The 16,341-nt window shown below is 36.2% G+C and overlaps 1 protein-coding gene across 1 annotated transcript; it reads left to right on the top strand.

Annotated features, from left to right (window-relative positions):
* Positions 1-60: 60 nt before the first annotated feature.
* Positions 61-13,939, top strand: LOC586889 (flotillin-1). The gene is made up of 11 exons (XM_030997372.1): positions 61-229; positions 2,787-2,953; positions 3,579-3,722; positions 4,361-4,480; positions 5,433-5,528; positions 6,561-6,713; positions 7,553-7,734; positions 8,481-8,526; positions 8,966-9,103; positions 10,286-10,450; positions 11,877-13,939. Exons 1-11 carry the CDS (start codon positions 181-183, stop codon positions 11,898-11,900), a joined length of 1,284 nt encoding a protein of 427 aa, XP_030853232.1. The 5' UTR covers positions 61-180; the 3' UTR covers positions 11,901-13,939.
* Positions 13,940-16,341: the final 2,402 nt, after the last annotated feature.

A 16,341-nucleotide genomic window follows, 5' to 3' on the forward strand; every position in this document is an offset into this window, starting at 1 on the left:
ATGCTATGTTTTGCCCTGACGCAAGATTGCAGCGTATGATCGTGTTTTGCCATGACGTAATTTGGATAGGCTTGGTCGATCCCAAACCGAGCGCGTACCGTACCCCCATATTGCCCACTGTGTATTAAAGGAGATTTGACTCGGAATTAGCATTGCAATCGTAATAAAGGTGACGTCAAAATGGTGTTTTTTGAAGTCTGTGGACCAAACGAAGCCTTGATCATTTCAGGTACGTATATTCATGATATTGTGTGACCAATGCTGTATATTTTACTCATATATTTGGGTGATTTTTAATGAAATATAGCAAATGAATGCGCCAAACAAAGACAGTGCCAGGGCGATGCAAGAACGAACTCCCATCCCACTTCCACCAGGTCCGCGTCCACTGGATGGCGCTGGCCAGGGCGGACAATGTTGCATGTTGTGTATAGAGTGTGTATACATTTGGGATTGCCATTGGCATTATTACTATGAAGGGGTGACCAAAGTTCGCGGACATTTTAGAACATATTACAAAATGTGATATTCGAATTACGATTTCTCATATTCTACACAAATTTATTGATTTCAATTATAACCAAAGGGACGGCGAAGTTTTTAACTACAGATTAGTTCAACTAGAAAATTTTATCGTCGAAGGATTTCGGAGATATCGCGATCTAAAAATTCGATGTTCGATCGTTCGTGCGCGCTTGCATCTAAAAAAGTCATAAAAACAACGAGACCTAACTTCACGCACGGGGGTTTACAGTTGATTTATCAAAAAGTGTGATCCATCAAAAATAAGGTAATATCATAATTTGCAAGGCAAGATATCATACAATCAGTTAGTACCACTCTTTACTTACAATTTTGAGGAAATCTGCTCTCAAATTGAAGATTTTCAGACCCTTATCGGTAAGTTGATCATTTTTCGGAACGGACGCAAAATATTGCAAAATTTGCCGATCTTTTGTCAATATTTTCACAATTTCGTACCCAATTCCAAAGAAAATTTCAATTCTGGGTGATTTTATGTTCCTCTTTCCATTGGTGATATCAGATTTTCGTAATCTTACTGATTTTTTGAGATAGCGAACTTAGGTCACGCGCGAACTTTGGTCACACCACCATACATTACAGACTAGATCTAGGCTATAGCGTTGACCATAAGTATTTTTTGTTAGCCTCTTATTTGTGTAGGGTTGATGGTAAATCTCCAGATATCAGATTCTGCCCAAAGTAGAAAAAAGCCTGGAAAGAGAATCGATGAGTAGACTAAAGTAAGGGCGTTGGTCCGAGAATAAGGATCATCTTCATGTACGCGAACAGATGCGTTTACAAAAAAAGGGATTGCCCGCAGTTTCGCTGACGATTCAGATTTCCGATCCACGCGTTGGTGATGCAAAAAGGATTTTGCGATGATTTGCTTGATGCATTTTAGTACATTGACTTTGTTTGTACAGAGACCTTCACGTGATGAGCAATAAATCCTTGGGAAGACGGACAACCCATAATAGTAGACGGTGAACTGGGCGTATTTTATTATGCGGAATCTGTTTTTCGCAACACCAGCCCGGGGATTGGTAACTCAAAACCCACAGAGCGCCGAAGAAAAATTACGTTCACAAAATTGCGGACGATCCTGATTTTTTTAGGACGCATTTTGTATGTGTATACGATTACGAGGATATCCTCATTCTCCGACCGGTGCCCCCACTGAGAATAGTAGGGTGTCTGAACGATTTTTCAATTTTCCCTTTTTGGTTCGTTTTACACCATCATGGTTGGATAATTCCAAATTCCAAAACCGTGATATAGCCTTTTAATTCAGTGTTACTAGAATTTGTTTGCTTGCCTTGGTTTTTACAAAGACTGACAATGACAGAGAGTGAGACCTGTCTTGACTGGCATGGAAATATTTCAAGAAATTTTTTCATCTTCTTTGTGCATGCATGGCTGATCGTCAACGAAACGGAGTTAACTTTTTTGTCAACTCTGTTTGTTGCTACGGCTGGCAGCCAGTGAAAACAAATCTTTGAATCGAATCGGAAATGCAAGCATTACTTTAAACAAAGAGAGCCTTGTTATTCCTGGCTCAATTTTTCTTGATTGAGGTGTATTACAAAAGAGCAGAAAATGAACTTTCTAGAAATGTGATTTTCTCTTTGAAATTCAGATACCGCCCGCCAAATGACTTTTTGGTACCCTCTCTTCAAGTTTTTTTTTAATCATTCATGCATAACATATGCATTTTATGAGTTGAATCTAATTCTAAGCTTTACAAATATGTGTCATTTATTAATTATAATTGTGATTAAGCTAGATGATGAAACATCAATAATTCTCGGTTTCGTTTTTTCTTGGACTCACTGTCCAATGTAACTAGAAATTCAAGAGACTTTTATTTTTTATTCCTTTTATTTTTGAACTCATGATATTAATTATATTCTAGATAATGTGTGTGGCAAAAGAATTTTTCAAAGTTCGAGCAAGAACCGTATTATTTCAAAACTCAAGAAAAAGGTGGCGATGTCATTTTTACGTTACAAAAATAAAGGTTCCCATCTGCCGCTGCACACTCATTCACTTTTTATGTATTTCAGGATTGTTTACCTCAAAGTTAGCGTTTCGAAGCTTGTGGATAAAATTCACTAATATAAGACATTTCTCACTATTAATACTTTTTAATATTTTATTATTGAATACATTTTATCAGTAGGTCTACATGTATGTAGATCATCTTTTCGGCTTGTTTCTGATTTCCAGTGGTAAATAATAATTTTCTTTGTTTTTCAATGCAGGATGTTGTCATTCAGAACCATTGATGGTGTCTGGAGGCAGGACCTTCGTCATCCCCATCCTGCAACAAAGTCAACGGATTTCACTCAACACCATGACCCTCAGGATTGATACTGACAATGTTTATACCAGGCTTGGTGTACCGATCTCAGTCACAGGTATTGCACAGGTAAGGAAACCTCGACAGCTTGATCCGTTTGTGGAACTTGCTACAAAAGCACTTCGCTTGTCACATATGGAATCCATGATTCACAGTATTAACTTCCAAAACATCCATTTTACTTGCTTGTGCTTGTATATCTCTCTCTGAAATGAATGCAGTAGTCTGCCATTCAAATTCTTTGATCAAAGTAATATGTTTACATATTGGTATTTAATGAAATATGTAGTTGAATTTAGTGCTCTATTGTAGATGTATAATTATTAGGAAATTAAATCTGGGATAATAGCATAAAACAACAAATTTTCCTGTGGTATCCATTGCATGGATAAGTATAGAGTTCCCACTTATATTGGGAAAATCTGTTCTGTATTCCTGGTGCTTTCCTCATGTGGAACATCATTAGGAAAGATTTTCTTTTGCGACAGCCACCTAAAATCTGACCCTATACCCTAACCCTTACCCTTACCTATGTTATCATGTTTTATATATCAATTATCACATCATTGTGAGATAGATATCATTCTTAGTAGTACCCATAATTTTTTTTCCTTCAGTTTGGGCGACTGTCGCAAAAGGAAGTCTTCCCCATCATTACTTTAACTTATGTTTTTATTGATTTTGTTACCTTCAGGTCAAGGTTCAAGGGTCAAGCAAGGACATGCTGAAGGCAGCCGCACAGCAATTCCTTGGAAAGTCAGAGAGACAGGTCGAGCAGATTGCCATGGAAACACTGGAAGGTCATCAGAGGGCAATCATGGGTACCATGACAGTTGAGGTAAGCTTTAGATTTAGATTTCAAATAGAAACCCACACGTTCCATGTTCAGTTAACCCCGACCCTGGGTCTCAAATCACTTTTACCAAATGAAAATTTAGACTTCAGACTAACTTACTTTGTTCAGCCCAATTTTTAACAATATCTGAAACCATGCAACAGGGGAGTGTTTTATAAAACACCTTATGTCAAAACTTAACTCTAAGTTGGACTTAGATATTATGGAGAGCCTTTTGTAGCCTTATAATGAAATACATTCAAAGGCATAAATTCAAGTATTCTAGACTTTTCATAAATTCCATATCAAGAACATGAAATCTCTCATGATAATAGAAAATATGAATGAACATCTTATGCCTTTTAAAATAAATTTACAAAATATTTTCAAGAATGTTAACAGCTTTCCATAATTGCTAAGTCCAACTTAATATCTTTTTGAAACACCCCCCAGGTCTAAATTTTAGTAGAATACAGCCCCATGGGTTTTAGAATTTGGTACAAATGAGCTTTCTCTTCTCTCACACAGATTGTGTATACAAGTGGCTTATTACAAACAGGGTTGGGGGTTTTTTCGATACAGATACATTTTCTTATGTATACTGTGTATTTTATTTAAATTTTGTATTTATTAACTTGCAGGAAATTTACAAGGACCGCAAGAAGTTTTCCAAAAATGTGTTTGAAGTTGCTTCTTCAGACTTGTTCAACATGGGAATCTTTGTTGTCAGCTATACACTCAAAGATATCAGAGATGAAAATGTAAGTATTATTTCTGCCCTAGTCTTTATATCATAACTGGTCTAAGTTTGTGATTCTCTCAATTTGAGGGAACTACCTGCAAATATGAGCCATGATTTGTTTTGTTTTGACATGGTTTATTGATTAAAAAAAATCTTTGCAGTCATAAGAACTGATTGACTTTACAACTGAGATTTAGACAGAATCCATACATCCATAAGCAGTAAATGTAAAAATATACAATAATGATAAGTATTATTTGTATGATGAAGGGTTTTGAGCCGAGTAGAAAAGTCAGTGTGTCTTACGCTCCTCACAAAAGTACCCGGATGACTGCCGCATTTCTCCCTATCTCATGGTGTAGGGTGCACAAGCGCCTAAAAAGGTGGATACACGTTTAAATATGTATAGGCTAAGACAATGGATGTATGCGTGTTTTTTCCGTGGGTTAAATGTTGAAATTAATATAAATACATAAGAACATGATGAGGAATATTTAGGTACTAGATTTTATACAATAACTAGGGATAATATTGAATGGCTTTCTTTCCCAAGATGGAAGGTATATCACACTCACTTTGAAAGTATTTTACTTTTCATGTCGACATGAAACATTCTGATTAGCTTTTAGGATATACATGTAGATCCCACTCAAAGCCATTCAATTTTATGAAAATAATCAACATAAATTTGAACTGCTGAATATAACTGTTAATATCATCATCTTGGATGAATTATTAAAGGATATGGGTAGTAGCTACATGTACACGTATTTCTGTGAAAACTGTCAATTTGATTTAGGGTAGAATTAATAAGTTTTCATTCATATGTTTTGTGATTCATATTCCAGAGAAAGTAACACCAATAAAAAACAATTTCCATCAAAATCATTTCAAAGATTGAAGAAGGCAAAGACATGTATACAATCAGACTTCAGTTCTAAAGACCATGTTTGTTGTTGTTATGTTATCAGGGTTACCTGAAGGCTCTTGGTATGGCCAGGACAGCTGAAGTGAAGAAGGATGCTCGTATTGGTGAGGCAGAAGCAAAGAGAGATGCAGGAATCAGGGTATGTACATATTAAACACAACATTCACGTGACTTCTCAGCATGTCGTATGTTTGGATCATTTACTCGTATACAATAAGTTACAGTGAACACCATTCTTGCTTTGAACAGACGATATATGCTATCATCTTGCATAGCAATCTGTTGGTCAAGTGACTTCTAATGAATATTTTTAAAATGACTCTGGTATACATGTACAAAGCAGAAATTTGTATAGATTTTACCCTTACCCTTTACTTTTGGTCAATATTGTGAACTTAAATGTAAGTTTGCTTTAATGTTATGAAGCTTTCTTAATCATATTGTAATGTAAGTATAATGAATACATTCAAACCTCTATGGCCGAAATTCACAAAGGAGGTTTCTTGACAAACCTAGGTTTATGTGCATCATTTGACGCGTTTCGAACCATCAGACCAAGGTTCATACAAACCTTGGTCTAAAACGCGTCCAAACGCGGCATATGACGCACATAAACCTGGTTTGTCTACAAACCTCCTTTGGGAATTCGGGCCGGTGGGTTTGTGTTCTACATTTTACATGTTGATGTTTCATGAAATTGAAAACAGTTAACAGTATCTATATTCTCCTCATCCATTCAAGTGAACCAACTCATTGCATACCCTTGAATGTGTTATTGATAAATCCTATGCATTCAGAAATGATCATGATCTGGGCCCTTCTCTGCTCTCATAGGTGTTTCATCATCAAGACAACTAGCAAATCAGATTTTCTGTCTATACTGTCTATTTTTGTGTTCAGGATGTTATAGTTACAGCACTGGCGTACTGATGGGGGTGGGGGGGGGCACTTGCCAGTGATTTACAAGAGTTGCTGAAATTACATGATTTTCCCAGGTTTTGTCTCTCGCTTTTTTGTGAATTTTACTTTTTTATCCGTTTTTTGGAAAATGACAAATTCCAAATTTATAGTCAGGTGGTGATGCAGATTTTGTTCTGCCCCCCTAAAGTTTTTGCTGATTACCTCACTGAGTTGGAGGTAATGAATGTATGATCTGATTATTTGATTACAGGAAGCCAGAGCAATGGAAGAGAAGATGGCTGCTACATATCTGAACAGTGCTGAGGTTGCTAAGGCTAAGAGAGATTTTGAGTTGAAGAAAGCGGCCTATGATATTGAAGTCCAGACTAAGAAGGCTACCTCAGAGTTGGCCTATGAGTTACAGGTGGGTTGGTTAATCAAACATCAACAATATTTGGTTGAAATAGGTAGAAAATACAAGTAACATTTAAGTTTAACAAATTGAAGTTGCCTCCTTTAACCGGTTTCATACATACTACAGGAACACGAGAAGAGTTGTGATCTTAGGGATGTCTCGATGAACTATTGATCAATATTAATTTAGAAGTTCCTGTTAAGTAGAGGATTTTTTCAAACTTTTTTTTTTGTGTGTGTGTGTGTGTGCGCAAGTGCAAATTCAAACAGCTGGTCACACCAGCATGCCAATAAACGTGTTTCACTGCTGCTCAAATCATGATATTTATCACCGATCTATTCATTGACAAAATGGTTCTTATATATTGTTTGAGGGCTTGAATCTATCCTGTGCAGGATGTTTTGTCTTGTTCAAAGTCGTCATTTGGATGAAAGTGAATTACATCAGCTTGATCAAGCATTACATTCCCTCTAGACAGCTACTTTCTTAAAACTGTGGCTTACTCGTTATTCCTAGGGTTAAAACAAAGTGAGGGCAGCGAACAATCAGTTATGCTGGGCCTTCATTATGGAATACTCTCCCTCAATGGATTAATAATAGCAGTGTTGGTGAAGTGTTAAAAAACAATCTTAAGAAATATCTGTTTAATTTAGCTTATAATTGAATACTATTACCTTTCATGTCTGTACCTTTCCTATCACACTTTGTATAAATGTATCATGTATGTATTTCATCTTTTGCACAAGCTGCGTCTTGAGCATTTGATTGTCAAGTGGATTTGGCACTTTACAAATCTTATGTATTATTATTATTATTATTATTATTATATTTGTTTGTTTGTATACCAGGCTGCCAAGACCAAGCAAGCCATCAAAGAAGAACAGATGCAGATCAAAGTAGTGGAACGTTCTCAACAGATCCAGGTCCAAGAACAAGAGATTGCTCGCAGGGAGAAGGAACTACAAGCTACTGTTAAACAACCAGCTGAAGCAGAACGATACAGACTGGAAACCATTGCTAATGCTAACATGTGAGTCACTCACTCTCAATCTCTCTCTCTACCTGTCTAATCCTTCCTTCCTGTCTCTCCTTGCTCCACTAATCTCTCCACTAATCCCCTATGACTTCATTTTTAAGCTGCATCTACTTCCTTGTCGTACACACTCCACATTTTCTCAAGGTTTTATCTGAATTATCCTTTTGTTGTGACCTTGCTTCTTATTTTTCTCTTGTTTTTCTTCTCTCTCTCTCTGTCTGTCTGTCTCTCTATCTCTCTTTCTGTCTGTCTCTGCCTGCCTCTCTCTCTCTGTCTCTGTGTATCTCTGTCTCTATCTCTATTTTTCTGTCAGTCTCTCTCTCTGTCTGCCTGTCTGTCTGTCTGTCTGTCTCTCTCTCTGCTTTCTTATAATTTGCCCTCTTTCATAGTCCTCTTCAGACTGATTGGTATTACAATGTAGTTGTCCATGATAATAACATGTTTTTAATAAAAAATAGTTTTCCATTTTGTGCACATTATGTACACACTCATATATTGAACAGACACGCATGAAAATTGAAAAGATTTTTTTTTTCTTGAAACATCTTCTCTAAAGAAACCAGAATGAACAAAAGCGTGAAATGGTAAATCTTTTGGACACAAATCGTTAATGCTTCTGTAAATGGGTTACTTTATCTGTTCCAAATGTTGTCATTTTATTTTTTTCTTCAAATCATTATAAGTATAATACTTACATGATCATGTGATTTCATAGTTTTTATTCTTCTTGTTTTTGATAGGAAGCGTGTGATGCTTGAAGCTGAGGCAGAGGCAGAGTCCATCCGAGTAAGTCTGTCTGTCTGTCTGTCCTTATGTGTAATCTCCACCATACAGTTCACAAGCATCATGTAGTTTTTAACATGTTCTGCTACTCCAATGATCATATAATGATGATATTGCTTGCAAACAATCACAGACAGAGGTCCATAACAAACCGAACATATTTTACTTTACTTTTTATATTCAGAATTTAACTTCATTTCCGATATTGGACAAGATTTTAGTTTGTCTTTTCCTGCAGTATGCGCCATTTTATAGAAAGATAAGATGTCTAGATATTTACCGTTGCTCCTGATACTGTCCTGGGGAGGGGGGGGGGGGGGACAGTGATATAATACTGTTTTAATGTCTTCATTTTCATATAACATGACTCCTTTGGATTTGAATGGGAGTTTACTGGGAGTTTGTCTTCAGTGAGTTCAAAGAGATTGTGTTTGTATGCTAGGTGAAAGGAGAGGCTGAGGCGTATGCCATTGAACAGAAGGCTAAGGCAGAGGCAGAACAGATGGCCAAGAAGGCTGATGCTTGGAAGGATTATCAAGATGCTGCTATGGTGGACATGGTCTTGGATGTTCTCCCCAAGGTAGGTCACATCCTCACACTTAAGGCTCATTCACAGATGATGCACAAAACTACGGTGTTAACTTTATATTTATTTTGTACATGTAAATGAATGGCAAGTGGGGATGGAAAAAGAGTAGCTGCATGTAACACAGGTATTACATGTACTGGGGAGTGTTTCACAAGACTATGATCAACTTTAAGTTGGACTTAACTATGGCAGGCCTTTCGTACATCTGTCTTCTCTTACCATTTACTGGCATTGTTCTCTCAAGGGACGTACAAATCATAGTCGCATATCTATGGAATTTACATTTTTTGATAATTCATTATTGAAGGAAAAAATATTATCTAATGATCATAATGGTGAGAGCAACCAGTGGCATAAACGGCCGCCATAGTTAAGTCTAACTTAAAGTCGATCTTAGTCTTTGTGAAACACTCCCCTGGGTTGATAGAAGTGAAGTGCATTGCTCTTATGTCGTGAACATAAAATACAGTGGTTTAACACACCATATGTGGACAAGCCATTATTGGACAGGAAATCATGTTTATATGGCTTCAAGGCAAACCACAACGTTAGTCAAGGCCAGGAATTGATTGAAATTTGGTCACTGCCTTTACATATCACAGAGGAAATTCAGTGGAATTAGAAATACATTGTGCACTGAAAATCACATTGGCAAATTGCTATATTCCATGGTATGGTAGTGGCCATTTGGTAGGAATTCTCCCATTTTCCTGCATGAAGTTTTCACGTTGGTAATATCTTCAAAACCCATGGTGATTCATCAATCCACTTTGTCATCCCTTTTAGTTCAGGATTTTTGCAGGAGCTAAATTGATGACCTTTTGCTCTTCAAACTGGCATTAATTTATTATTTTCTTTTCATTGCTACCTTATTCTAATAAAACGTTAGGTCTGTGAAATCATTATACATGGTTATGACCTATGTTGAAAAGGTACAACATTACAAAGTTTGTTCTAAATAACAATGATTTCAAACCTATTAGCATGTTGTCATATTACAGACTTTGAGACTTTTTTTCCTTTTTAAAAGTCTTGGCATCAAACGCAATATCTCATGCAAAACAAATGGACACAGTAGGTGCAGAAATTGTTTCCTTTCTTTTCATGCTACAAAATATGTAATTCTTCTCTCAAATGGATCATTGACTAAAATGTGTGACTGTTTTAATACAGATTGCTGCCGAGATTGCTGCTCCGCTGTCTAAGGCTAAGAAGATTACCATGGTGTCCAGCGGCAAGGGAGATGTAGGTGCTCAGAAGCTGACTGGTGAAGTCATGGATATCATGGATAGGATCCCTCTATTGGTAGAGAATATGACCAGCGTTAACATCAGCAAGGTAAGCCTATAACCAAATACTCTCTTTTCTGATACACTTACCTCTTAGTGGTGTCGTGGTCAAGTGGATATGTCACCCGACTGTGGATCACAAGGTCCACGGTTCAAGTCCCGCAGTGGCACTATTGTCCTTTGGCAAGATATTATGTACATCTGCCATACTCGACCCAGGTGATGTAAATGGGTACCTGGTAGGATCATTCCTTGTAGTGCGCTGATAACGGCTGCTGGAGCTAAAGCTAGGGTAATAATTTCCAAAGGTCTTGGGAAGCGCATAAGGATGTTATAATGTGATATGTGCTATACAAGAACAGAACATTATTATTTTTATTACCATAAGCAATGTTGGTTCTGTATCCCCCTGAAGAAATTTCTATCAAGCTGTAATTGTTCTCAATATCACTTTCAATGTACATCGGGTACAATATATAATTCTTCAAAGTAAACAAAAAATACATTTGTTTGCAAAATAATCTGCTACAAAATAGAATTTCTCTTGTAGTTCCATAGTTAATAACTGTTGAAAAATAGATCAAGCATGGATTTACATGATGTATCTGGATAACGATGATCCTCTATTAAGACCTAAACATTGCATTGCAGAGAACGTTGAAAAACAGTATACAAACTATTCTGACCATTGACTTAATTTCATCATGTATTTATAATGAAACAGAATTCAAACAAATGTAAAACATAAAACACACAAATCATATTATAAATTTGAAAATTGATTCATATTGATTTGGGGGTGAAATCCAGCTTGGTGGTTTGTATGCCCTCGGGTAAGGTACTTTAAAGCGGGACTGCACTACTTGTAGCTACTTGCGCCCTCTATATAGCAAACAATGCCTAAGCGGTACCCGTTGGTCCCCCATGATCCCTTTTTCTTATGTTAATTGAGAGCTGATTTAATGAGATACCCACCTGTCAGTGATTACGCAGGGTGGTCTAATCCCTCATAATAATAATAATAATAATAATAATATTTAATTTTTATATAGCGCTTAATACAAATGTCTCTAAGCGCTTTACAAATATACTATTACCCCGGTCATTGGATTCAGTGCAGACAGGCTTTAAATAAAGACATTTCTGATCATCCTTGTGTCATGGTAAGTAAGATATCCCTGGAAGCATTAATGGAAACTGGATCTGGTTGATAAATGATTTAACCTCGTCTAAAGACTAGGCTCTAACTACAGTGAAACCTGTACAGAAAGACCATCCAAAGGAGACAAAAGAGTGGTCTTTATAGGCAGGTGGTCTATATACACAAGTTTTCCGAAGCACATGCTTCAATGAGGTGTATCGTTCAAGGAAGCCAAAAAGAGCAGTCTTTATATATACAGATGGTGGCTAAAGTAGGTTTGACAGTTTTACCATATTATACTCTTACCAATATGTTATCTTATCTTTGTATATAGGCCATCAAGGCTACCAGAGTCTAAGCAACCAATGCTACCAGAGAGAGTCTAAGCTTGGATCAGATGTGACCAATCCAGTATGCAGTGTTCTTACATTAGAACCACATTAGAACCACATTATATCCATATATGTTTAGTCATGTTGTGTCGGGTCAGTCAGTGATATTATCATCCATTCAATACCATCAGAGAGAGAAGGAATGTCATATGTGTACCATTGTTATCCCATCTATCAATACTGAGTGATTCTGTATGTATTTAGCTACCATTGAGTGTTTTATTCCATAATTTGCTAATGAATGGGATTTAATTTGTATTATATTTATATATGTACTGTTTGAAATAAATGGTTGTTCCAATATATTGTTACATGTATATCTTTCCTAAACAACAATGTACTTGTTGGATGGTGTACCTGTATACATGGAGAAGGGGGAGGGGGAGGGGGGTGATTATGCAAAGAAGTGATATTTAAATGTTTTTTAAAGAAGAATTGGCTTATATTCTGAATAGAAGTGTAGTGGGGTAATCTACGATTGCACAAATAAAGTTTGGTAAGGTGTATATTGGACAGTGCTCAAGAAGTAATATCAGGATTATATAGAACCAATTTTTAAATTACATCCCAATATTTTTCCAAGAATACTTTCTCATATAATAAAGTAATGAGGCTTATATAAGGTATGTTGCACTTAAGCAGGTGTGTTTTATTGGATACAAATATAGCCTTCATGACCTCAATGACTTAAATCATGCACACTGGAAAGACTGTTGTCAAGTGCTATTAAAGAACTGACTTATACATTTAAAGCAACCAGTCTTAATATTTCCTAAATCAATGAAATTGTGTGCTAACAAAAATGATCAAAAATCTGCTCCAATATTGCCTGCCTACCATATCCCATATATTAAACCATTGTACATATATGTATATTAAGATGTATTATTGTATTTGATATTCTTAAATGTAGTGTTTTATACTTATAGTAGTTGATTGAGGAAAGCATCGGGATGAGACTTGTTTGGTCTGAACTGTGGTTTATGACATGATGAGAAGTTTTTTTACAATCCAGATTCCATTTTTAAAAGTAGAGTTTCTATCCCTATACCCTTTATTTTGTTTGCCCCCTTAAAAAAATTGCACAAACATTTTGCCTTTTTATGATTGTTTTCCTCTGAACCAAATGTCTTTCATTCAGAAAGAAACCATTCTTAATGTTGATAAAGTAAAGGGGTAAGGGTCTGTAATATTCTTCTTCTCATAACAATTTGTTGAACCTTTTCTTGAAAGGAGACGCTGCAGCTTTTCATATACAGTACACTACGATAAGTACTTCCTAGCATTCTCTTTTGATTATCTTAGTCTAGTTCAACTTTAATATTTTCTTTTTAGAGATTCTTTCATTTTGTTTCAGGGTAGTGTGTAACTGGCTCACATAATTATGATCATTAAGACAACAAACCAAATGACCTGAGGAGATGACCGGAGGAGATGACCAGAGGAGGTGATGATACAGTGGTCCCTTTTCTCTCATTTCTTTCCATAGAATACGTCTGGTTCATGTCTTACCCTACCAGAAGTAATCTTATCTGTAATGTATAACCTATGCATATATACATCTATGAATTTAAAAGCATTTAAACCTATGTATCCAACTTATTTGTCATGTATTGTCATGCTTGTAGTATGCAATGGAAACATGTAATTATGATGAACTATTCATGTTCAATTCATTAAATATCTGAATTGGTTGATTCTTGTACAAATTTGATCATTGTTTTCAATTATCATTGACAGAGACAGCTTTGTTCATCTTAGCATATCATTATACTGCAAGATGTCAGGGTAAATTTAACAGACTGTTAAGGTGATAAACAGTAATTATCCTTGCACCTTTGAATATGAATCATAAAGTGAAAAGCATTCTTATGATTCTTACAAACAATTCATCTCCAATGTCATTGCAATCATCTTTTTTTTTTATTGAGATTTGTTCTGTCATGTAAATCATTTATCATTTGATTGAATTTGTCAATAAAATGTCTGTAGTTGTGAAAAGGTACCCTTTTCCAGCATTGGTCTCTATCATTTTTGTCCTCAACAGTTACATAACGGGATGATATGCCTATCCTCACCCTTAACCAGGGGTGGTATTCTGAGCATGACTTTAAAAAAAAAAATTCTTCTTCTAAAATTTCTAACAGAATCTGTATTTTATGGACTACATTTTATCTTAATCATGAACCTCTCGTGCGCCTATTACAGTTAGACACATGATACATGCAAATTTAACCATTACAGCCATCACATTTTACTTGAAAGTCAATTATAGGGACTATTTTGTCTCTAGGATGCACTGTACAAATTTAGTATAATAAAGTATGCAACTAGTAATGCAGTTTAAACAACCATAAACATTGGTGATATTTCTTAAGCAACTTTCTTGTAGGATTGTTGCATTTTAGTCAATCATATTTTCTGACGAATATATTTGCAATGATGAATACTGGTGTGCTGAAACCTCTGAAACAATCAAGGCTGGCAGAGAGTGATTCCTTGTTCATTGTCCCATCACAGATTGTCTCAAATATAGTCATCTGATGATGAGTTATTCTCAGAGTACATATTTAAAAGATTTTTAAGGGTATTTTCTCCACTGGTTTAATTTTTTTTTTTCTTCAATCTTTCTTTTTTTCAGTCTTAGAATTGAAATTAATCTCTAAATACCGCCCCAAATCTTATGTTATGGGAGAAATAATAATGGTCTGTTTTAAACTGCTTGGATCTATGCTCATTCTTGAATGTTTCAAACGTTTGTGCTGTGTTATGTAAATGAGTTGAGGTGAAAAGAGTGAAAATAGAGAGTCAGAGAGAAAGGGGGAAGAGAAGAGAAAGAGAAGTAAGATATGATACCGCCGTCATTCCGCCAACCTGACTCTAAACTGACTCCAACCTGACAGATGTTTGGCCATCAGGGGTATGATCAGTCTCAAGTCAGTCTAGTATTGGTCTAATCGGTGTGTAATATGATGGGCGGGCATAAAGGCTTGGTCACATGTGAACTGGTAAACTGCACCAGGTTTAAAATTTAAAAAATGAAGGTATTACACTTATATCATCATTTTTTTTAAATGCAATGATTTACCATGTCACGTCTGAATGAGACACAGAGCAATTCCAGGGAGCAAGTGAGAGGTTTGTATGACACGTAACCTGGTGCCCACTGCTCTGTAATCATCCTACACAAATGACTTCATAACGTCCAGAACCAAATACTTTACCAATGCCATAACCATAGCCTTTTTCCCGATTACAATTCTATCCCTAATGCTCCTATGTGTTAAGTGTAAATTGTATCATTGAGATAGTGATAGAGAGTATGAATTAAGAGTAGAGAGGAGATGATTGTATAAAGTAACCTGAGCCTTCATTTGTCATAATGTGTCATGTGATTATAATGTAGATGACAAATAATTGATGGATTTCCATGACAAATTCAGGGCTTGATTTTTCCCAAGATACATGTAGAAGAATGCTCTCACTAATGCATCTAGATTATTATTTTATTGATTTTATTTGTATAATTAAAAAATAAAAATTGTAAGTTGACGTATCCACTCTAACCAAGGCAGTTGGGGGGGGGGGGGGGCACATGTATCAAAGAGTGCTAACAAGCTAGCACCCCCCCCCCCCCCAGCTGCTCCTGCACACGTACACACAAAATGAACATGGAAAAAATGGAATAGGGCAGGAGCACAGTGCCCCCTTACAAATTTCAAATACCCCCAAAGTGCCCCTTTTTACTTTAGATAAGTGCTCCTTACGATCTCTGATAGGCCTAAGTGCCGCCTTTACTCTTCTAATTACGCCTCCTATTCAAATCTGAGAGGTACTCCTTTTACCTGATAAGTGTCCCTTTTCCTTTTTACGAAGTGCCCTTTCCCTTCTAATAAGTGCCCTTTTATTTTGACACATACCCCCTTTTCATTTCTAATAAGTGCCTCCAATTTTTGGAGGGATAGAAGCCCTTAATTTACCCTTCTCATAAATGCCCCTTTTCACTCATGATAAATGCCCTTATCAAAATCTGATAGGTGCCCCCTTTTCCTTTTTAATAAATGCCATTTTTCCTTCTGATAAGTGCTCCTTTTTCTTTTCATAATAGCCCTTTCCCTTCTCAGAAATGCCTCTTTTACCTGTGATAAGTGCCCCATTTATTTTGATGTGTACCACCTTTTCTTTTCTAATAAGTACCCTTTGCCTTCCTTCTTTTTTATAGGAACCCCTTCCCTTTTTCATCAATGCCTCTTTTCAGTTCTGATAAATCCCCCTATTAAACCTGATTGGTGCCCGTTTCCATTCTCATGTGTCGCTTGCTCAAATGAATATCCAGACCATTACACATCTTATTGGGCCATGTAAAGAGAGAAACATATTGAAATCTTCCCTTAAAGGTACCATGTC

Source organism: Strongylocentrotus purpuratus, unplaced genomic scaffold (genome assembly GCF_000002235.5).
Source record: "Strongylocentrotus purpuratus isolate Spur 01 unplaced genomic scaffold, Spur_5.0 spur5_scaffold_4, whole genome shotgun sequence".
NCBI classification, from domain to species: domain Eukaryota; kingdom Metazoa; phylum Echinodermata; class Echinoidea; order Camarodonta; family Strongylocentrotidae; genus Strongylocentrotus; species Strongylocentrotus purpuratus.